General features: G+C 44.9%; 5 protein-coding genes across 5 annotated transcripts; 3 read left to right on the top strand and 2 right to left on the bottom strand.

The window, feature by feature from the left end:
• Window positions 1–1,825: 1,825 nt before the first annotated feature.
• Window positions 1,826–2,672, top strand: ATNIH1004_008741 (uncharacterized protein; the record flags this gene model as incomplete). Its single annotated transcript, XM_033573346.1, has 2 exons — window positions 1,826–2,334; window positions 2,393–2,672. The coding sequence occupies 2 exons, from the start codon at window positions 1,826–1,828 to the stop codon at window positions 2,670–2,672; spliced, it is 789 nt and encodes a 262-aa protein (XP_033423898.1).
• Window positions 2,673–5,140: 2,468 nt separating this feature from the next.
• ATNIH1004_008740 (mitochondrial 54S ribosomal protein bL33m) lies at window positions 5,141–5,454 on the top strand (the record flags this gene model as incomplete). The annotated part of the gene is made up of 2 exons (XM_033573345.1): window positions 5,141–5,153; window positions 5,285–5,454. The coding sequence occupies 2 exons, from the start codon at window positions 5,141–5,143 to the stop codon at window positions 5,452–5,454; spliced, it is 183 nt and encodes a 60-aa protein (XP_033423897.1).
• A 490-nt stretch (window positions 5,455–5,944) lies between these two features.
• On the bottom strand, window positions 5,945–9,266 carry ATNIH1004_008739 (uncharacterized protein; the record flags this gene model as incomplete). Its single annotated transcript, XM_033573344.1, has 6 exons — window positions 5,945–5,982; window positions 6,031–7,594; window positions 7,642–7,692; window positions 7,741–7,749; window positions 7,816–8,461; window positions 8,512–9,266. The coding sequence occupies 6 exons, from the start codon at window positions 9,264–9,266 to the stop codon at window positions 5,945–5,947; spliced, it is 3,063 nt and encodes a 1,020-aa protein (XP_033423896.1).
• Window positions 9,267–11,488: 2,222 nt separating this feature from the next.
• On the top strand, window positions 11,489–12,043 carry ATNIH1004_008738 (uncharacterized protein; the record flags this gene model as incomplete). Its single annotated transcript, XM_033573343.1, has 2 exons — window positions 11,489–11,690; window positions 11,742–12,043. The coding sequence occupies 2 exons, from the start codon at window positions 11,489–11,491 to the stop codon at window positions 12,041–12,043; spliced, it is 504 nt and encodes a 167-aa protein (XP_033423895.1).
• An 8,864-nt stretch (window positions 12,044–20,907) lies between these two features.
• Window positions 20,908–23,525, bottom strand: exg2 (putative exo-beta-1,3-glucanase; the record flags this gene model as incomplete). Its single annotated transcript, XM_033573342.1, has 3 exons — window positions 20,908–21,322; window positions 21,376–22,388; window positions 22,437–23,525. 3 exons carry the CDS (start codon window positions 23,523–23,525, stop codon window positions 20,908–20,910), a joined length of 2,517 nt encoding a protein of 838 aa, XP_033423894.1.
• Window positions 23,526–23,922: the final 397 nt, after the last annotated feature.

Genomic DNA, 23,922 nt, shown 5'->3' with positions numbered 1-23,922 from the left:
AGCAAACAAAACTGAACATTAAAAAAAATAGGAGGGGGTGGATTTGATTGGAGGACAGTATATGCATGTTCTAAACAGTTCTGCAAGCAAGCAAGTGACTCACCCACTGCAGTCCACGGCACCGTTCGGGGCCCAAGCTAAGGAATTGAAGCTTAACAATGGTGATTGGATAATAATAATATGATGGAGACTACAGTGATTTCCTTTGTACTGATTATGATTATGTATATGATGAATGAAAGAAACCCCACAAACTATTCCTGTGTACGTGTTCTTTGTAAGATGTAGCCTAGATGGTATGCAGCTCGATAGCTACATACTGTGTAAGCATCCAGGTAGAGCTTTATCTTGTGGAATTCCACTATCGAGTAATCTTGTAGCTTGGAAGTTGGCCATTCAACGTGAGTCATGAGAGGTCAATGGATATCATTGGCTGACCTAACGCATGTTGGGTGCATGCAGTAACTAGAATAACTATAGTATGTACTACTTATATTAAGTACTAGTAATAGTAGGTAAGGTACTGGTTATGCCAGGATCAGATATAATACGCAGCACAGACCAGGTCTAGAGTAAATATGGCGGTGCTGGATATTTATAATATGATTTAAATACAGGCAAGCACAGTAGCTTACAAAAAAGAATAGGCAATTTTTACCATAAGTTATATATAGAAAGCATGATTATTATTCTTGCACTTATGTTTTAGTGTCACTGTCTTAGCATCACGTATAGACTGAAATAGCCTATAATGTCGAATACCCAAAGTAGAAGAATATAAGTGACAAGCCTAGTTGTTGATTATGTCGACCTGTAATCATGAGCTATTCTGTTTTACGAATCTTAGCTATAATATGTACGCATTAGCAATTTATATGTATAGTGTAGATTTTAATTGCGATTTCTGAGCTACAGTTTTGTCTCCCAATGCTAGAAAATGTCTTCCATTTTCAAGTTCTATTCTTGGCATCAATTTTTGGATGTATAGGTTGTATATTTGGAGCCAATGTGGTAGATCTATGTTATTCTGGGTATCCCCCAGGTTTGACAGGAAAGAATATAATGTAATGGGCTAACACAAGAAGTGGTGGTTGACTTGATTTGGTCTTCAATCTTGGAATCGATAGTCTTAACGACGAGGATTAATGTTTCTGCTCTGGTCATACCACGTAGCTCTGATGGTTCGTTGTCTCGAATGTACCAGACAGATTGAGTGTATTCCTTTCATTGAGTTGATTCTGAAAATATCAGGAAGAATAAGAACTACCTCCAGCCTGATATTCTCCATGACCATGCTTCAAGTCCCAGTTGCAAATGAGAACAGTGTATGGCTCCCATCTCTTTAGCGCCAAAAGAACCCATTCCATTGACTACTATCCCACAGCTTTCTCCCATGAATTCACTGCGTATGGAACAAATAGAGCTAGAAACAGTTAGCGTGGTTGACATTAAGGGACGCCAGCAACAATCCCCAGCACCACCTAGTTAAGTCCCAGAATCTACGCACCTTAACACTACGTGAATGCCATTTTGCTACTCTTTTCATTTACTCTCTGTGAAGAAAAAAAGTTCTTGTGTGAGGCGAGCAGGTCACGGGGTCTGAGAGTTAGTTGCACCTCGCTTGATTTCATACTCGTTTTTCTTTTGCACACTTTTTCATCCTTCATACTAACTAACTTTTCACTCTTGTTTTCATGCTTCGCTTTTCCAACGCATCTCTGTTTGCACAAATAACCCTCCATCTTTCACATGAAAGATAAAAGCTTTTAGCCCAGCCTCGTTAGATGCTTGATAATCTGAGACTGAACCTACAGTCAGGTCCATCATGTCTCTGTACCTTGAGCCTGAGGAGCTTCGTGACGCTCTTAATAAGCTTGCGAGAGACCCCTTTACCGAAGAGATGCTCAGCAGACGGTTCAGAGAGGCCTACTCTCCATTTGAGCCAGCGGTTCAGCGTCATGCTGGCGTCGAACATGACCTCCGGGTGCCACAAATGCCCGATACTCCTTACTCCGCTTACCAAAAGACGCCTCTGCCATCTGTGGCTACTGGTCAGACAACTTTCACTCCCAAGTGCACCGTGCCCGATGATCTCGACAAAAATAAAGGTCTGGCAGCGCATACTCTCGAGACTGTTGGACAAATGAGTTTGAGAGAGCGGATCAGCACTTGGCGCAGATCTTCCTGCCATGGACGGTACATGTCTGTTGCAACGAATGGAGGTGTGCCTTCTATGCCAATGGCCGATGAATATAAGGGCTCTCCTAGCGTCGACCAGCTGGAGATGCCCACTGCAATTGCCAGTTCCTACAGCTGCTCTGACGATGGTGATTGGTATGTCAAAAGGACACCAGAATGATGTTTATTGGGACATACCTGTTGACGGTACTAGTATCCATGCGAATGGAGACATCGAGGTTAAAGGCGCTCGTGCCAGCCCTATCGAGAAAATGACTTCCATCATCCCTAAGGCCAACAAGACGAAGAAAGACTCCAAACAGGCCTACAAAACTAATAACGGCGCCAAAGCCAAGCGTGGACGAGAAGAACTTCCCGATGTCCCTCACGGCTCTCCTGATGAGTCCCATGAGCCCATCGATCCGAAGGGTTTCTTCACCAAAAGACGCCGCAGCGCCCGCATAGCGGCTCTCGAAAAGAAGGACAGCAAGTGATACTCGAGAGGCATCATTGTACATTGCATACCCATCTTGATATTTGACAAAACTATCGTGGGTAGCGGCTGAGTGTTTGCCTCGGAGTGTTAGAGCATCCAGAGAGGAGTGCCCACTTTATGGAATGGAAAAGACAGGCACAAGATGTTCTCTTTTCTTTTTCTTGACACCCCTTTCTCTGACTTGGTGTTGGCGTTTATTGTCTTTGCAGGAATTTGGTAGTACTCTGGGTCGGATTTAAGGTACTCGGCAGGATACCCCACGGACGTTGTTTATCTTCTGAATGATAGGATTGGGTTTTCTAAAGTCAACGGCTCGAAGCTTTTTTTCTTTTCTTTCGTCTTTTTGTACACTGGATGGGTCTCTTTCATACGAGAGCATGATTGTACTATCTATTCATGGACCCTTCATTAATGATGTGGACCGTCGAATGATCAATTTGTTGCTCGAGCGGAGTCCTATCTATTCTCTATAAGTATTCTCTTACATTCCGATCAGGACTGACAGCGACACACAACGTATTACCTGACGATTCTAGATTCCCGTGTCTGCATCCATGGTGGAGCGCCACTCAGCTTCATTCCGTCTCTCCAGAATCGACTGACGGACGAGGCTGAGTGGAAATAAGACGTTACTCTGTGGAGGTTGACTCTGTGGCTGGTGTGTCTTAGACCCAAGATCGGGTCGTCTGACGGTTGAAAGATAAAAAAAGAATAAAAACGAAAAAAGGCTTGCCACCTATGAGATGGGGGGCCTAAAAGTAGGGTGTGTGGAAGGGGAGACGATTGAAAGTTCGAAGGGTTGACTTGGTCCCCTCCCGTTCAAATGGGAGCCTTCCCATGTGACCCCCAGCATGAACGAAAAGAACCACCCACGACAATCATTGACTTCCACCATCCTCTCGACTGGGTGAGGAATGGCTCCCGCCACGGAAGAAGCCGGCACTAAAGCAGTCGACGGGATGGCACTGGCCTCAGTGTTGTCATGAGACGGATCCAGGTTTTCTACACTAATGGATGGTATTCACCGCTGATGAGCACCATCAGGATCTGTGTGCATTGGTGATACTGCTTGTCTAAATTATACAGAGGTAAGTAAATGTTCCACTGTTCCCACAGAACTATAAAGACAACCTAAAAAAAAGGAGAGAGAGAGGAATAGGCATGGTAGGTAACACAAACATAATAGTAGAGTCCCAACAAGATACACTGCATGTCAGCCCTGACCTTGCGCCCTTGTACTGACATGTAGTTTCTGTGAAGATCTGCAACCCTCCATTATCTCTTTAGACTATGCAAGATGGACTCCTGTTTAGAAAATACTAACCACCCACCAGGTCAGCAATGACTCAGATTGTGATATATATGGGAATCATAATCTTGCATACTTAGGCTACTACTCCCCAACCTATAAGCGCCAAATGCCAGATCTGCCCCGCGCCGTACACCAAGTAAACTTCGGCCATGGGCAAGACATACTGGCTTAGCCGATACTTGTGTTGCATTTTCAGAAACCTTGCTTGATATACCTTCTCTTGAAAAGAAACTACAGTCTACCGTTGGGATGTTGTTTCCTTCCATACTGTTATGCAGCTATATAAACCACAGGAACTTGCACGGTGTTTCATATAAGCCAGGCACTAAATGGTGTGCAGTCCTGGTTGATATTGTGGCTAAGATGTGGCTCCAGTCACCTGGAACACAATAAATTGATGATGAGATGTAGGCCGCTGCCTTACTCTTGTTGTATAGTTCTACAAAGAGCCATTTGCTGGGACTGAGCAAACTTTGTACGCAAAAACTTGTTTCGCGATGTTGATCCTGGGTGCAGCTAGTGTTCCTTAACGGCTTGACAGTTAGGGAGATATTTGTGTAGGCTTCGCTTCTGTGCAGATGATCCAATCCTCCCTTGTAGTAATTCAGAGTCAGATGAACCTGTGCCTTGAGCTGGTGTGGCGCAAAGGCGACATCTGGTCTGATTTTGTAGTGGCTCTTGTAGTGGGGGAATATACACCAGTCTATAAGTGTAGGAAGTTAGACCTTTGGTAATAAATACATGACAATACTAAGTGATATCGGATCCTAGTAGATTTTCTCCCTTGTGTCTCTTAATTCCTTCTCAATACTTCAACCAGACTCTGATTATCGATGCTGAACAGTAGACCAAAAACAAGTTTCGAAACCTGTAAACCCGCTTAATGAAACAAATCTGAGAATAAACTTGGTTGCGAGATCAATAATCTATGCATGATGCATATAAAGTAGACTTGTATGTGCTGGTAATATGGAGAGAAACAGCAGCACAAAATCCGGCGAAACTGCCAACAACGGCGCCATTCCTCTTGTGGAAGCAAAATCACGTGTCACTATCGCAACTCCCAAAGTTCGCGGCAACCACCAAGTTCGCAAATTCTGGGAATCGAAGCTTCCGCCCCAATTCCCTTGATTTCTCTCGTTCAAGACGTCAGAATGGCCAAGAAATGTGAGTGAATTCGCCTTTTCCCATTTGTCTGAACAATACGGCAGCCTTTCCAGCTCTACGAGAGAGATGCACGTAGCGTCGCAAACACATTATAGTCGGACGATTTTACTGACTGATTTACCTTCTTACAGCCAAGTCACGTACCCTCACTGTCCGTCTCATCTCCATGGCTATGACGGGATATTTCCGAACGATGGTCAGACCTCGTGCCCATCGCCCCCTGAGCATGCTCAAGTACGATCCCGTCGTGAAAAAGAAGGTGCTATTCCTGGAAGCCACCAAGGGCGGCCGAAATAAATGATTTATGATCTCTCGACTCATTTGTGTTATTTTTTCGAATTGGTTATTCGCTACTGCTTGAAATACAACGCACGCCTTTACCACGACTATACTCCCCTGGTAGCGTTGGCCACCATGCTTGGACAGCCAGTACTTGGGCCGCTGAGTCACTCCTTTCTCGAATGATCAATTGTGTGTACATTAGACAGAATATCAGCATCAGCGATATCGGGAATCATCATTGTATCCTGTGATCATTTGCCATGCTATGTATCCATAGCGGGTTTGCAATTTGGGCGTTTAGAAGTACAGTCTGAGTTAATCAATATATTTGGTATATTATGCCATAGCATTAAATTTTCGCTTGATACTTCTTATCTCAATGTTCAATGAGACTCTCAAATACACAACCAGATATGACGGTTGGCAATTTCAGATTAAAAGATCGTGTATTTCAGGGAAGTATATGTCGAGATTATTGCCAGATTGCATTCCGTGCTAGTGGCCTTGTTTTAGGTCTCCCTGTTGAAACGGGCATTGTATCGATCGCCTATACAGTTAGCAGCAATCAGCGTTTATGTGCCGAATTCTTTCATACCTCGCGTCTTGCGGCCCCCTCTAGAGCCTCGAGACCACCTTGTGCTATTGGGGTAGTTCTGATGCGCAGATGAATACTTGCTGCTGCCTGAGGCTAAACTTGCAGGGCTTGCTTTGGGCTCAAAGTATTCAGAAGCAGCCTTGGTCTTTGTCCTAGTATAGGACGAATCCAGCGAAGATCTTGTCTTCTTATTCGGAGACGGGCCTTCAGGTCTATCTCGGTCACCTGTCTCCTCCACATGAGAAGAGGATTGCTGATGCGTGACCATTTCCTGCCTGCTTCTGAAGGAAGACTGCTGTGTCCGACTATAAGTCCGTTGATTTGTGCGAGTTATCTTCCTTTGTCCTTGTGGCTTCTGGGGTGTACTCGCAGGAACATCATTCTCCCTGGAATTCGAGACCTTGATCTTCTTTTGGTCTGCGGCTAGATCTTGCCCCTCAAATGTGACGGTCTTTTGTTTTGGTGTATTGCATTTGGAGGTATCGCGTTGGTTAGAGATATGTTCGCCTATCGACACAGCTTGAGTCGCGATTGGCGTGTCCTTGCTGATTTGGGGCGCTCCATCCACTTCCTTGTCAAGGAGAATTATGTCAGTAACCTGTAAAGGCGTCGTGTAGGATACACTGGGCTTATTTATAACATCAGGCCTCCCCGGACTTTCTGATTTGCTCGGTGTAAAGCCAAGCATAGTTGCAAGGTCATTATGATTTTCCTCAGGGGTTGAGCAACGTGCCAGCGAAATCTGTTGCCGAATGCTGGAAAATGGTACAATATCAGTGGATGGCTGTGAATGTTGGATGGACTTGGGCTTGTCCAAAGCGACCTTAGAGGTTTCAATATTCGAACTCTCCTCTATCGGAGAAGAGAATAAACTTCTTTGGATGCTTTCTGTGCGGTAGATAAACTCAGTTTTATGAACCGAGCCCTTCCCTGGTGTTCTGCAATCCTTCTGAGGAGTTGAGACCATAGAGGTTCCTGTGTGACCCTTTGGGCTGCCATTTATTGCCACAGTACTATCTATGGAATTGGGCTCTGGGGGATTTTGAGCATCTGTAGACTGTAAAAGACCTTGTAACTTATTCCATGCATCTGGAATTTGCTCTTTTATAGAACTTGGAAGTACTTGGCCAAACACTTCCTTAATACTTTTCACCCAGCTTTCTGCGTCCTGGACTCTTCGTAGCAATGCATGTATCTCCGCTTTCGCCTTTGATTTGCCATGTTCTAGATCTGATTTGGCTGAACATACCGCTGATAGTTCGTTTTCCTTTGATTTATATTCTTCCTCTTTCTTCGAGAGGTCCTTGCAGAGTGACTCCAGCTTCTTCTGTAATTCTTGTGATGTCTTCTGCGATTCAGTAGAGACAGTTGAGAGCTCGCCCTCAACACTAGTAAGTTTTTCACCAGCTTCATTCAATTGTTGCTGTAGAGAGTCCAGTTTCTTAGCATTCGACTTTTCTGTCTCCTGAAGCATTCTAATATACTCGTCTTTCTCTATTAAAGCTATTGAGATCTCGGCATGAGAGATTTCAAAGGCATGAATCTTCTCTTCCTTTTCTAAGAGCTGCAAGAATTAGTAGGCGTCGTGATTATGGATCTGTAAGTACTTACCAGACGTTCAATTTCAGCTTGCTTCTCCTTCGTTGAGACCTCTTTCGCCGCCTATATGCCGTTAGGAGATGCAATGCTCTTCGGGTAGGGGCACAGTACCAATGCTCGCTGAGAGTCAGTCAGTTGCTCCCTTAATTTATTCAAATTGTTCTCCACTTCAGCCTTTTCTCTCACTAACCCGTGGACTTGTTGTTCATAACGTGCCCTGCACTGATCCCTTGAGATGACACTCGCTCTGTTCAGCTCCTCGCGAACTTCAATCTCAATCTTTTTGATCCTATCTTGTAGTTCAATGGTTTGAGATTCGAATTGTTTTGCTCTCTGTTCTGTCTCCCGGACCCTTCCCATTGCTTCATGTAACGCGTGATTGGCTTCTTCTTTGCAAATTTGCTTCTCCTCAATGCTCTCTTTAGCGATTCTGAGTTCTGTGGATAGCTCTTGTAGCCTTTGCTCCAATTCAAGTTTCTCTTGGGAATAGGAGAAAGCTTCAGCCGAAGATAATTCAACTTTTTCGGGTATGTTTATCTCTGTAATACTTCTTCCTATATGTTCCATCTGTTGGGCTAGGTCAGATTCTTTGTCACCAATCTCTTTAACAGACAAATTAAGACTCTCAAGGCTCGGCACAAAAGCTTGGAAGCTTTCCTGCAAGGCACTGCATCTTTGTTCGTTTGCAGAAAGCTCTCTAAGTATGTTCAAACCGTTGTTCACACTGTCCCCGAGATACTGAAGATGCTGTTTTAGTTGGTCAACAAGGTTACCGTTCGCTTCAGAGCTTCCGTGTATTTCATTCGCTATTTCTAGCTGAATCGCTTCCATCCTAGCAAAAATGGTCAGTGTACCACATTCTGTAATTTTCTGAGAACGTACTGAGATGCAGATTTATGTATTATTTCTTCTACCCGCCGCACGTCCGTCTGGCCAGCTGAATGTTTCTCGTCAATAAGTTTAAGAGACACCCGACATTCATCCAATGCGCTACCAAAGATTGACTCAGTGCTCGATTGGAAGGATCCCAGTTGCGAGCTCATAGACTGAAACCTAGAATCGAGCTTCTCTATCATTCCAGCCTGGTCAGATCTAATGAGACAGAGCTTTTCCCCATGAACGGATGTTTGCTCTCGAATATAAGTTTCCAGAGCTGCTGTTCTCTTCTTTTCATCAGATAGTTGTTCTCGAACAAGTTTTACCTTTTCCTCTGTGTTTTTCAGATTTTGTTTCAACAAGTCCGTAGAGTGCACTGTCTCCGAAAGACGGCTGCGCCTCTCACCGACGAGACTTGTCACCTGCCGTAATAGCTCTCTTGCACTGGTTATGTTTTCTTCGATATCTTTTCTCTCCCTGTCTAGGGATGTCCTGGTTGCTTTAAGTTGAACCGATTCTCCCCGAAGAACCTTATAATCTGACCCCAGCTCATTGAGGAAATCTCTGAACTTGGGGAGCTTCGCTTTCCAAGCCTCCATCTGTATTTTATATGCCCTTAGCTCAGAGGTCCTTCTTTGTAGCTCTGCATTCGAAACCACAAGGTCCTCTTTTAATGCCTTATTTTCTTCTGCCAGTGCTTTGACGACGGCTTGCATCTGTTCTCTCATTTTAAATGCAGCTGCTTCATTCTCTTCACGCATTTTTATCCTGTTTATTAGCAGCTGGAATAGATGTTCTTCCGTAAGTTGTTGACTATCTTTCAATGCAATGTCGCTTGAAGTTGCTCTTTTTCCACTTGCACGGCGGCGCTTTACAACTCTTGGCTCATTATTCAGGGGAACCACAGGTGGTTGGATGTGAGAATTATGCTCCTCCATTGGTGGTATTTCTTGATCTAAATCTTCAGTGGTATATTGCCTTTTTGACCCTCTACCAGGTGGTTCTGGATAATCTAAGAATGTTAACAACCTATTCTATGATCAGCCTTGCTCTTCCATTGAATCTATAGTATACGGCACCTTATTTAAGTGTGATGAGAAGTGTGATGAGTAATCTCGAACGTGGTTGGCATTCCAAAGATTTAACTACATACTTAACGCTTCATTTTCTGGTAATGACGTTTGAGAACAGACCACAGACGGCGAATGAGTGCTTTCCGCACTTTGGGTGCGGACTGGATAGTTTCGACGAGCACCGACTCTGTCTTTAGTCATAGGCTTGTTCTGAACATTCGATGACATCGACTCTTGCTGTGTTGTTTTTGGCGACCTTTCTACTTGCTGCTGACTCAAGCTGTGCATGTTAGTGCTTGAAAATGGAAGATGGTGTCTTCATGCATCCTTAGTTCATCTCCCCATTACCAAGCACGGCACGTTACCTTGAACAGTTTATCCTTTCTTGGTCACTTGAGGTGATATGTATCTCCTGTCGACCCTGGGAGATATTCTCTCGAGACTCGGAAATTCCAGAAGAGCGCCTAGTCGATGATTGTAGAGAGAACGCTTTCCCATGCTGAAGAGGTTTAGCGAAGGAGAAAGCCGCCATGTCAATTCCAGAGCTTTGCGGACGCTCCATTAGTAGAGGAGATACAGGCCTTGATCTATTTGACCATCCTGGATCGGCTATCTTATCCATGGCGGCCCTTTGGTTGGGGGAAGCCGCAGTATTGCCCTCTGCTATGCTTAGGAGTAGCAGCTCGTCTTCTTCATACTCATTTACATCGCTATCCTTGTCACACTCAGGTTGGGCGATACCTTCATTTCCCGTGCTGGGTTCAGTCTGTGGCTTTGGGTCTTCCATGATCAGCGGAATGTGACTGAACTATATCCGATATCCGATACCAAGATGGTCCAAGGGGAATTAAAGTCTTGAATGTTAAAATGAAAGAACGTGCTCTAGGTGTATCAAGAGTTGGAGGGTTGAAGGAATGGCGATGGAATGGAATAAACCAAACCAAGCAGACCGAGGAAGGAAGGAGCACAAGGGCGAAATAGGAAGGAGCGTTTGAGGCCTCAAGTCACAGGCAGCAACAATCAATCCCTCGATCTCTCTTATCGATCCTATAGCGAGGATGTCTAAACAGACACAGACCAGCAGCACAGCTGTATCTATCAACACAACAATATATGCTCAAATTCCCAACCAATTCGGAGGTTTCGAACACGACATCATGCATACTGTTTAAGAGGTCCTTTTCAAAATTGACTATTTTGTGAAGAAACACAGACAACTAGTCTGTGATCCCTCGCTGCAGGGCATCCAGGAACAGCACTTCTATGGTCTAATGCAACCTAATTCGATTATGAAGAAATGCAATCGACCAAGTTCTGCACTTCGATCGACAAAATCTACCAATGAGTTAGACTCAGCCTTGCAGCCAATTCTGCACGTACTCTTGACTCAACACAAGACAGGAAGCAAGCCTGGGGGATTGTTCACGTCGGCGGCACACTGATGGCAGTGATTGGCGGTAGTCATCGGCTGTACAACTGCCAAGGCGGTTATCACGAGGACCAGCGCCTATATCACACCGTCACAAAGGCCTTGTAGGGATGATTCGTGGGCTTGATTTATCTTCGAACCTGTCACCTCGTCCGCTCGGCCCAGTTTGTGATGCAGGATTGAACAGGCCTGGTTTTGGAGTTTGATGGATGCGTGCATCGAGCCTATCACAATGTTGACAAGCATCCCTTTCTTCGCGTCATGACGCCTTGACCCCTGGAAGGATACATATAGACCTTATTTTAGATTATATATGCCGGTCAACAGCCGTGAAGAAAGTTAAGGTTGTTGTTTGTTTGCTGCCTGGAATCCCCTCCTTAACATCTCTATATAGGTCCAACATTCTGCACATCCACTGTGGAGAGATTAAATCATTTTGTCCATCTATCATCTTTCAAGCTATACAAGCCCAATCCTCACCATGTTATTACAATATGCAACAGCCTATCAGTACATCGCAACCAGCATTCTCATTGCCCACTCAATGGCCCAAGATATGCTCGACGATGTCGAAGGTCAGAACACAGCCGGAGCAGAAGGCCCTTCGGACGGTTCAGTAGGAGTCACGTCAACGGGGATGATAATACTCTGCACAATAGTCGGTGTTGTTGCGGTCATTGGAAGTATGTTTCCTTCCTATCCAAATCCCCGTAACCTGCTAACAACTCCCCCAGTCTCATCCGCAGCGCTATTCGTCATCGCCAAACGCCGTCAATGGGAAATGAGGGAGGCTATTCGTCGCTCTGCTAGACAAATCACCCAGGCTGTGAAGACGCCGTTGACGCCTAGATTCCCAAGCTCCCAGCTTCGACAGCTTTCATCGGAATCGAATTTAGGAGATTCCGGAAAACAGAGAAGAGAAGCGGGTCGACGAGACAATGATATGGAAAAAAATGCTGACGTTACTGAGCATGAATCATCTGGAAGCAATAAAACTAGAACCTGGGGAAAGTTGTTTTCCTTTGGTCGTAAATAGGATGAGCATGCTCCACTGTGGATACAGTTGAGGACTGTGCGAATGCTAGCTGTTGATCAGCTGTAATTATCGAGTGATCGGTTTTGCTAATAGGTTATATACGGAGCTTGAGATTTGTGATGGATTTTGTTTATTTATTTTCAAACATCCAGGGGACTTAACGTTTGTGCAGGGACTTGTGTCATTTCTGCTTCCTTTCTCACACTGATCCTAGTAACTTTCTGGGTCAGTGGCAATAAAAGAAGAACCCGACTATTTTCACACCCAGTATAACTATTTTCACACCGACTAGTCCCTTTTAGGATAGCTCCAACGCTAACCTGACCGCTCGACCGTCCGCCTGCCTCTGTGACAGCCACGTAGACCATATCTCTACTGAATATACACACATGTTTTAATAAAAATATAGTTATTTAGGCGCTCAAGATGAATAATATATATAATAAAATATATAATCAGTTATTAAATAACACTTACTACGATTCTGAATATGATTTTGATGACGATCCCGGTTTAGAACCTTCTGCTAAACCTAAACCTGCTAAGCTTAACCGCCCGATTCCTGAGCCACTAATTCTTCAGCATTTTAAAACATCTGTCGGTCAGCTGAATACGCGTATGAGCTAGTATCACCGATTATATAAGAATATGGATATGCATTGAAGAAATTGAGGTCTCTAAGGTCTCTAACTATCTGAATCTATCTGGGAGAGCTGGATGAAAAAAGGTGAAAACAAAGGAATAAAGTCGGACCGAGCGGATGCTGAATAATGGGTAATATTGGCCCACTTTGGTCGACACACCCCCAGTATCTGCGAGGTCAGATGTTGAATAGCTGAATGAATAGATGATTGATTACTGCAGTTGAATGCATGAATGTTGCCTGTTAGGCCAGAATGCGGTCTTGAATGTTGACCAAACCAAGCATCTTGATGAACTCTTGGTGTTTCTGGTCAGGGAGAAGCTTGGTCAGTCCATCTGCGGGCATTTCCGCGGTGGGAACCCATTGGACATGGATGTTTCCATTTTGAACTTCCTGGCGAAGCCAGTGGCCATGAACATCCACATGTCTGAGCTTTGTGCGGAACATGGGGTCTTCCTTGGTGAGTAAAACCGATTGTTTGGCGATTGTCACATTGGATTGAGATGCAGTGTTCTGGGTCAAAGTCAATTGCATTGAATAGACGTTTCCACCAGAATATACTCTTCGCAGCTTCTGAGATTGCAAGAAGTTCGGCTTCAGTGGTTGAAGTGGTAACTGTGCGTTGTTTTGAAGCTCTCCAATCTATTGGTCCTCCATAGAGCTTGCAAAGGAGTCCCTCTGTGCTTTTGCGGTCTAGGTTGTCTGCAAATGAAGCGTCGCTTGCACATAGAAAAATGTGGTTCTGATTGGTCAAACCAGAAAATTCAATAGCGTAGAAGCGGGTAAAATAGAGATATGCAATGACTCGGTCTAGAGCTTCCAAATGTGCTTGCGAGGGATTTGACATAAATTCTGCTAGCTTATTAACTGTGCGTGCGGCATCTGGCCGTGAAATAACTGTTGTATAAAGAGAGGAGCCGATCTTTTGCTGTAGTGATAATTAGCTGGTAAGCATTTCTGGTTAGGAACTAGGTTGTGGGATCCCCAGGTGTTTTGGGATAGGTGGTCAGATCATTCAGATGGTATCTTGTAGCCATGTGCTCGATGTAGGCGTCTTGGCATAGCCACAGCTTTCGGTTAGTTCTATCCCGAATGACTCGAATTCCGAGGAACCAGCTAAGTTCTCCCATATTGCGGAGTTCATATTGAGCTTCTAAAGCTTGTTTAAGCTTTTGAGCATTCTCCCGGCCTCCTGATTGGGCATATTGGCAATGATGATGTCGTCCACGTATACCATAAGAAGAATATGGTTATTTGTGAAGAGGCATTGGTCTTCGTTGACTGGTTCAAGCCCAAATTCTTGAAGGGTTGCAGATAGATCTTTCTGCCATAATCTAGGTGATCTGCGAAGGCCATAGAGAGCTCGAAGAAGCTTCCATGCTTTTCCTTTGATCCCATATCCCTGTGGCATTGCCACATAGATGTCTTCATCCATTAGGGCGTTTAGGAAAGCATTTACTGCATCATACTGGGTAGTTTCCATGTCAAAAGCTGCAATAAGTGCGCATATTGAGCGAAAGGTCTTGGCTGCAAGGGTGGCTGCGCGCTTTTCTTGCATGGAATGGGCTTGGAGATCTCCACGTACACAGATGCGTGCTTTTGTCTTGAGGAGATAGCCATCTTCATTAAACTTGTAGGCAAATACCCAACGTAGTGGAATAATTTGGGATGCCTGTGATTGTTCCACCACTCTAACTGTTCCTTTATCTTGAATTGTCTTGTATTCCAATGCTGCTGATGCAATAAATTGGTCTCGAAGTGGGTGTTTAAGCATTTCATTCCATGAATCTGGAGGAGAAGGTAGATCGTCTCGATGGATCTTGCGCATGGAGGTGGAAGGCTGATGGTTTAATCCTATTGCAAATGCACTTAGTAAGCTGTCTGGCCAATGAGTTGCCGAGTATGCTTTAAGATAAGGGTCATTTGGCTTTTTCTTGTTGCGCTTTCCTAGGATAATGTTGTTTTCATCAACCTCCTTCCTTGGTCGTCGTTGCGGTGGTAGTTCTTGTTGCGGTTGCGGTTCTGCTTCACCCCCAGATTGAGCCCAATGGATGGGATTGATCTGAATTCAATGAATCTAGGAGTATTCGGCTTGGCGAATCAGGTTCTTCCATTTCAGGTGGTTCAGGAGGGTCATCTGGTTGCTCCAATTGGTAGTCTAACTGATCAGGTAGACCAGGTGGGTGGTCTGCAGGTGGAGGTGTTGTCTCCGGTGTTGGTGGAGGTTGGAATAAGGTTTCCTTTACTGGCTGTTCTGGATAAGCTTCTTGATAAGCTTGTTTTGTGGTTCTGCCTGATTGGTTGAATTGGTATAATTCTTTTCTTTAACCACTGTTACTCCTTCAGGGGAATCATCAATCTCAACAGTAGGGGTTGCTTTTGCAATTTTTGGTATTCTAAGCACCTCGGTAGGTGGCTCTGGTGCAGCTTCTTGGATAAGGTCTTCAAGGAATGGCTCACATGGGTTGTACATGCAAGATTCATCGAAGGTAACATCTCTGGATTCGATGACCTTTCTCTGTCTTGGTTGCCAGATTTTCCAGATATTTGATGCCTTGTATCCCACTAGATACCCAACAAGCGCTCTAGGGGCCATTTTTTGTGTGTTGGCAAGGTTCTGATCTCTGAAATATGCGCGGCAACCAAAGGTGTAGAGGTTTGCAAGGTTTGGACACTTTCCGGTAAGCATTTCAAATGGGGTTTTCCATTCCAATTGTTTTGTTGGTGATCGATTGAGAATATAAACTGCGGCGTTTATTGCTTCAGGCCATAGATCCAATGGTATTCTTGCATTGATTAGGAGAGGTCGAGCCTTTTGGAGAATCATCCCCCAGAACGTTCTCCTCGGCTGTTCTGTTCAGGTTGACCGCGTACAGAGGTTTGATGGATGATCCCGTTCTGGCTGGTTAGGCTGTCGAAGTCATGGCCTAATGTTTGCTCATTATCTGATCGATAGATCTTGACTGAGGTGTTCCATTGGTTCTTAACTAGATTGGTAAAGTGGTCAATTGCACCTTGAATCCCATTCTTGCGTTGAAAAGTGTACGCAAAGTGCATGTGTGTAAATTCATCATAGAAGTGGCAACACCATTGATGTCCATTGTATGCAGGTCTTAACTGGATAAGGTCAAAGTGGACATATTCGAAAGGCTTGGTCGCTTTCTTCGATGGTCGTCGAGAGATTTGGCGTGGTGCATGGGAGATTAAGCAAGTCTGGCATTTCTGATTAAAGCCTTTTAATTGGTTGATTTGCATTCCTGTTGTTACCTCTGGCAAGTGCTGAATTGCTTCATGGTTTAGATGTCCCAGTCGGCGGTGCCATGTGTGTGCATCTCCATCCAGGACTAGGGGTTTTTCGGACTTTTTCAATGTTTTCAGTGCAAAGGCTTGTTCAGATGGCTGATTATCTTCGACTACCCATAGATCTTGAACTGTCTTTAGTCTGCAGATTTCCATTCGGTCACTCTTCCTGCAGATTCGGTCGTTTTCAAAATCCCATGTATATCCTGCTTCTTTCATGCGGCGAGCAGATAGAATGTTGGTATGGAATCCTGGGACATATGCAACCTTTTGGAGACTAATTAAGTTTGCCTTGTTAGGGAAGATGGTGACTGTCCCTAGGCCTTGAATTGCCATGGTTGAATCTCCTGCTCGAAGGATTCCTTCATACGTGGGATTGAATGAGGTAAACCGTGATTTATTATTGCAAACATGGATAGATGCACCTGAGTCCAGAATGGTACTGTCTTTTAATCGATAGGATGATTCTGTTGCAAAGCTGGCTGGGATTACCGCCATGACATGGTGTTCATTGGTTTGAACTGCCATGACATGGTGTGCATCAGTTTGACTGTCTGGTTTTTGATCCTTTTGGGCTTTTTCGATTGCGCGTTTGATTTGCTGATGCTTTGGACTTGAAGGATTCTGCATGATTTCATTGAATTTGGCTTGGATTGTTGGATTTGGCTGCCATCCTGATGGTCGAAGTGCTTCATTAAGGTAGAAGCATCGGTGGAAGAAGTGGATCCGTCCACATATACAAGGTTTCCGGGGCTGATTTGAGCTTGGATTCTTATCAGATTTCTTGGTATCTGATTCCTTTGACTGATCTGTTTGGCCCTTTAGAGTTGCATAAGCAGCTTCAAGCTTGGAAGACTGTCTAATCTGCGTAGTCCTTGCAATATATGCTCGAAATTCGCTCAAAATCTCCGGTAATTCAATGGATTCATCCTTATAGAGGACATCAACGTGACGTTCGGCCCAAGCTGGTGAGTGTTTTGCAAATTGCATCAAGAAAATCCTGTACAGCATGATCTCCTTTGGCTTCTGGTAGATCCGCAGATTGGCATTCGTGATAAGCTGATTCAAATAATGCAAGCCATTGGTCCAAATTGGTGTTGTTAACCGGTGTATCCCGTGCCTTCTTATATTTTGCAAAGATAGACTGGGCGGTTTGTCTCTTCGTTGGTTCAAGCTGTTTCTTTAGTGATCTAAGGATCTGGTAGGTTGAATCCTTATAAAGGTGATGCACTAGTAGAGTTGAAACAGAGCTTTGAATAGTTTCATGGACAGCTGCAATCCCTTGTTTGATTCGATTATATTGATTCTTTTGGGCAGTGTATAGCTGCATTCTCATCTTCCAAAAATCAAAGTAATCTGGATCGTTCGGCATATCTGGGATGACTGGGTTGTTCGGAAGTCTGGGTAATTGGTCTTCCGGTGTGCTAGGATTAATGTAATCCCACACGTCTCGAGCTTTTGCTTGGCTCTGGATGAGGCTATACCAAGCGCGCCAATCATCCTGTGATTTCAGGATGATGGAGACCTTTGTGGGCGCTTCGTTGCTCATTTTGACTGGTTCGATGTGATTGGCCGTTTCCAGGGTGTATGGAAAGGTATTGCTTTCGTGCGTTTAAACGAATCGATTCCGGTTCAAGGGGTTCGATCGGTGGAATACCGCGTGCGTTGGAATTCAGTGGGACAGCGCAGGGAAAGGTCTGAATAGCTTCAAGGTTTCCTATTCAGGGTGCCTAACCGGGCTCATAACTGTCGGTCAGCTGAATACGCGTATGAGCTAGTATCACCGATTATATAAGAATATGGATATGCATTGAAGAAATTGAGGTCTCTAAGGTCTCTAACTATCTGAATCTATCTGGGAGAGCTGGATGAAAAAAGGTGAAAACAAAGGAATAAAGTCGGACCGAGCGGATGCTGAATAATGGGTAATATTGGCCCACTTTGGTCGACAACATCTGAGGCTGCATTATTACAAATAGAAGAGTTTACACATAATAATGGATTTGCAGCAGTCAAAAAAGAACAAAAAAAGAGCCGGAAGACTGGAGATATCTGGTATATCTACATGGAATGTGATCTTGGACATTATACAACACCTGCTAGCCAGCCAGCGCAACGGCAATCAAGTTCCAGGCGTATTAATTGCCCATTTGATGCTGTGATTAGCTATAATAAAGCTTTTGATCGGTGGTCCTTGTATATACGGAATCCCAAGCATAATTATACAGCTTTATTATTTAAAGGAGCGCATCCAGCTCACCGGCGAGACGAGCTTCAATAAAATATGCAGTGGATAGAGGCTTAAATTAATAAGGCAACTCCTATACGCTATATCCTGTCCAATTTACGTAAAAAGGATCCCTCTTGTTCTCTTACTGCAAGAGATATCTCAAATTTAAGAAGTCAAATACAGAAAAGACTCCTTAAAGGTCGAACGCCTATCCAGGCGTTGATTATCTCTTTACCGGAGGAAGAAGGCCGGTATTTTCAATATTAAACTAATAAGAAAAACTGTGTTACTTCTTTATTTTGTACACATTAAATCTGTATTAAAAATCTGCAGGAAAACCCTTATATTCTATTTATGGATTGTACATACAAGACCAACCGGTATAATATGCCTCTTCTTGACATTGTGGGATTTAAAGCAACCAATTTAACCTTTTTTGTGGGCTTTGGATTCCTCTCTAATAAAAAAGGAAGGCTCCTTTCGGTATGTGCTCTCTTGCTTAAAAGATTTATATAAAAAATTCAACATCTCAATCACCGCGCCTGTCACTATTATATGTGAGAAAGATAAATCACTACTCCGGGTAATTTATGGTATCTTACCTGGCACCGACGTGATTTTATGTCTTTGGCATATTAATAAAAATATTCTTAGCCATGCAAAGAAGGCTATATCAATTGCTTTACTAAAGTCTATGTCAGTAAATGATCCTGACTTTAGAAAGGAAGTGGATGATAAATGGAAAAAGATGCTAAGGATGTGGATCAATGTCGTGCAAGCTTTACAAAGACCAAGTATAAAGCTAAATGGTGGCACTTTCGGCAGGAGTACAGTAATCCAATTTATGCGGAGCTTTTACAGTATATTAACACTAGATGGCTTCAGTATTCCACTGCGAAGCGATTTCTGCGCTATTATATTAACCAGTATACACATTTCGACCAGGTTACTACCTTAAGGAATAAGAAATCGCATCATACAGTTAAGCAAGAGCTTCAATCAAGGCGGGGTCATATTCTATATGTGGTCCAGGCAATTCAGCGGGTGGTAAAGAATTAATACAGTGAAATACGTTAAAAACTGCAGATAACCATATTTAACGCCCTATACAGCTTCATATTCCTCTCCTATGTGACTGCATGGGGTATATATCCATCTACGCACTGAATAAGGTATAGGATATAACCATAAAATACCTTCCTCCCGGTCCAGGAAAGCGAGAGATAAAGGACTGTACAGGAGCCACTACTAAAAGCAGTTGGAATTCCTTGCATTTATACAATAAGAGATATACAGAATGTGGGACAATTATTATCTCCAGACCACTTCCATAAGCAGTGGTATATTAAGCCACTACCGCAGAGAAGGGAGCCGGTCGATCCCCGCCTTCTTCTTCAGGAACCCAGTGTTGTACAGGCGCACGGGCGGCCACATGGTGCAAAAAATAATCCAAATCGCAATCCTTCAGCATTTGAAATCACTAAGATAAGTATAGAGGCACAGGGCCGACCGGTGCAGCGAGGTAGTGGGCGAGGTGGACGTGGTGGACGAGGTGGACGTGGTGGACATGGTGGACATGGCCGTGGCTGTGGCAGCAGTCAGCCAGGCAGCCAGGCCGAGCCAATTTGTATAGACTAGTCCAGAATAGGAAATAAGTGTTGCTCAGTTTTTATTCCATCTTTGAGCGATGCATATCTTGCAGAGGTGGCGGGGAGGTAATGGCTCCTGGCGCAGGTAGGAGAGACGTCATTGAATTTTCGAAAAGCCGGCAGAATTATAGTCACATGTTGAGCTATCCTAAAAGGGACTAGTGGGTGTGAAAATAGTTATACTGGGTGTGAAAATACGTAGTCGGGTTCTATTTTATATGCAACAAGGTTGGCCGGCTCGCTTTCATGGCTGGCTCGCTTACCGAATACGTTAACGTATTCCACGGCCAAGCGGTAAATACGACCGAATGGATAATTTTTATCACAACCACAACAAATTTGAAGCTTTACAACTAACACCATTAAATTAGACTATTCAAAGCATAGAATAAAATAGCTATTTACTAGGGCAACTTCGTATAGTATGTCTAATAGTCCCACAACCACTGCAGAGTGGTGGAGCTCGCTGGCGAAGTACAGATATAGCCTTATTAACCTGCTTATTAAGCTGCGTATTAAGCTGCTCAACACGATCCTTATGTGCATCTAGAAGTAATACAGAAATAACGCGTCGTGGAATGTTTTGTTCAAATATTTTGGTGGGAGCGGTGAAAATTATCCGTTCGGTCGTATTTACCGCTCGGCCGTGGAATACATTAACTACTTAACTAGCATCCGGATGATTACGTAACAATCCACTTATTTGTGTGTAAGCAGAGTATATATTAACTATCTCTTCTATAAAAAGACAAAATTGTGCATAAACTCCAGGGTATAGCTCATTCAGCTAATCAGAAACTCATTTGAAGTGAAACCCAGCAAGTAAATAGACATCCCACCTTTGATGGGAACTATAGCCACCATAGTTAGCAGTTAGCTTCCCAAGTATACAGAATATAAAACAATAGAAAAGATAATGATAACAATCAACACCATAACCATGCTCTAACCCTACCCAATACTCTAGACAGATAAAAAACAAAAAAGAAAAGGCTATACAAAACCAGCGTCAAGCCGATAAATAATGCAAAAGCAACTATACTCAGTAATTTTCAGCCAAGTTGCCAAAATCAGGGATATCGTCACCGCACTTAAAAGCAGGCGCATACGCCTTCTTGGGCATAAAGCCATTCTTCCACGCGGTCCTGTAGCTCCATTGCGCGGCGGATTCGGTCGCCCAGGTCCAGTAGAACCAGCCCTGCGCGGTCTCGAAGGCGGACATTTGGGCTTCTGCGTACGTTAAGAGGAACTTTTTGTACTCGTCGGAGTAGGCGGAGGGGTCGGCGTTGGCGGAGGAGCAGGAACAGGAGGGGCCGCTGTCTGCTGAGGGACAGTAGGCAGTTGAGTCGGTGCGGGAGAAGGTGCCTTCCCAGCGGGTGCCACGACCTACGTTGTTGAGGTATTTGGTACAGTCGGTGTCGGCCTGGGACCATTCGCCGCAGATCGTCGGGCCCCAGCTTGCTTTGGTGTTAGTTTGGGGCCTATTTCTTGGGACTGTTAGAAGACTTACCCTGTATTTGTGTTATTGATGTCTTGAATCATGTTGTACCAATCATTGCAGATCAGCTTGACCCGGTCTTTGTGCTTGAGGACGATCTGACCGGTGTTGAAGATCGTATATTGGTGGGTATCCAGCATCATGCGGTCGGGACGATTTTTCAGCATCTTCTTCCACTTGCTCAGGTTCAGGAAGCCATCGTGAACGGCGATGAAAGCCTTGACCCCGTTCCTTTGCACCATCTTAGTGGCCTCGGTCGTCCAGTCGAGAACATCCTCGATCGGCAATTGAAGCATAAGTGGTTCGTTGACGAGGCCATAGATGGCGACAACATTCTTATATCTGTCTTGTGCAAAGAACTTGGACACTTTGTCATGAAATTCGAGAGACCGTTTTCTATTCAGGTCGCCATCTGTTCCATTCAACCAGTTGATGGAGCCTTCACGACCACTATGATTCCACCCATTCTGGCTCCCGGGGATCCCATGTGGATCGAGGTTGACGCGGAGCCCATACTTTCGGCAGTATTCGATCGCTCGCAAAAGATACCTCCATGAAATCTTCGCCACGTAAGGGTCACCATCGTATGTCTCAACTGCCCAATATGAATATTGGATTCGAACATGGTCGAGTCCTGCATCCCTAATGTCTGCGAAATCTTGCTCTGTTATGAATTTGGCATAGTGCTTCTCCAGCCTAGAAGCCGCCGAGTCCCCAAGCTGCTTGGCCAAAGTGTATTCGTCAATGATCCCGTCCCGAGTTGAGTATGCATCGAAAAATGAAGGAACAATAAATGGTTCGATTGAGAGCCAGCCCCCCAGGTTCACACCACGTATCGGTTGCGAGCCATACGGGAATGGCTTGTTCAGCGGGGGTACGTGTTCGTTTGGGCTCGTCGAATCGTCCCATGTTGAATTTAGTCCCATGATGGGAAGGCCACCGACTGTTTCATTCGTAAAAGTTACATTGAAGTCTGTTGTGTCGTACCATGTCCACGGGTCCAATACTGTGTCCCTGGCATATTCCTACCCCTGATGTTAGCATAATCCGAGAGTAGAGAGAATCAACCTTACTGGGATACTGTCGCGGCTTAGGCCATCGAGATTAGAATTAGGAGGTCCATCATTATTATCGTCCTTTCCTGTACCTGTCGATTCCGACTTCTTGTCGTGCTTCTTCGACACAACAACTGCCACAGGGATGATAATCACTAGAAGTATTACTAGAACTCCAATGGCGATCCATATCCATTTCTTCCGCGTGCGCGACGATTGATCCTCGAAAGAGCCGCCCAAGCTACCGTTCCAGTTATCTTCCTTCTGCCATCTTGTCCCTGTTGGTGGATCACCACTGCCACCACCGCGGTACCGAAACTGCATTTCGGGACTTCTGCCCTCTTCCAAATATGCACCGGAGACAATTCGACCTTTTGATTGTCCCCTGGGCGTCTCTTTTGGAAATGAGTCCAGCATTTTCGGGTCCCCTTCCATCACAGGTCGTTTGCGTCGCCGTTTCTTCTCTGCTCGAAACTCACCCTTCGCGTGAGTTCCTTCCAAGCGGTCTTCCTCGTCATACTGCGAGCTGAGTTTCGCCAGCGCATCCGCGCTCAACAAATGAGACGCACTACTACCGGACTCGTTACTTTGGTGCTTGTTCGCTGCTGCCCCGCGCCGTCTCTCCCTCCGTCCATGTCTCCGCGTCTCTCTATCCAATTCGCGATGTCGCTCCCGTTGACCATCCCTCGTGCGATGTTTTCGATCTCTGTTTTCCTGTACTGCCCTCCCATCATCATCGTCGTGGGCCGCCTGTCGTCTGCGTCGCTCCCGATCCCTTTTTAGCCGAGATGCCGAGGGTGACTCGGTGGTTCTCTCTCTCTCCTTGCGTCTGCTTTCGCTCCGTGGTCGTCTCAGAGGCACTGCAGGATCCTCCGGGGCCATGTCATATTCATTGACCTCGTCGACATCGTGTTCACCGTAGTCATGGGACTCGTAACCTTGCGAATCGCCTCGAGACCGACGACACCCTTCGCGTCTGTATCGGCGATCACGCGGATCGTAATCGAAGTCTTCGTCGTAGTCGTCCTCGCGATACTTCCGACGTATGGATTGCGAATCGCGCTCGCGACCGCCATAGCGGTCCCCGCTGCGGGAGTGACTGGGCATGCAATCGTTATAATGATATTTGATCGAAATGTGTCAAGCTTTTCGCTACGCGCCAGGAATGCTGCCCCGCGCAAGCTTGTAATCTGGACAGGTCGGTCGGTCGGTCGGTCGGGAAGGAATGGATGTATCTACTCCGCATGCACGGTTATGGAAGGTGTCGCAAGTTGAAGATAAATCCAGACGGATTTTTACGATCGCAGTCTCCTCATGATAAGGAACACGCAAGGGAAAGAATCGGGCCAAATTGCCAATAATACATATGCGTGGGAAAGAAAAAGTGTGACAACTGCAGACACTAATTTACTTAGTAACCCAAGCCCTACCCTACCCTCTCTCTCTAGGGACCAGTTAGGACCTACTATAGGTACGTACCTCACTCAGTAAACAAACTTTCCAA

Source organism: Aspergillus tanneri, assembly GCF_003426965.1.
Source record: "Aspergillus tanneri strain NIH1004 chromosome Unknown AapTan_6_pilon_pilon_pilon, whole genome shotgun sequence".
Taxonomy (NCBI): Eukaryota; Fungi; Ascomycota; class Eurotiomycetes; order Eurotiales; family Aspergillaceae; genus Aspergillus; species Aspergillus tanneri.
The sequence above is the reverse complement of the archived record's forward strand: the minus strand, read 5'-3'. Positions and strand labels throughout refer to the sequence as shown.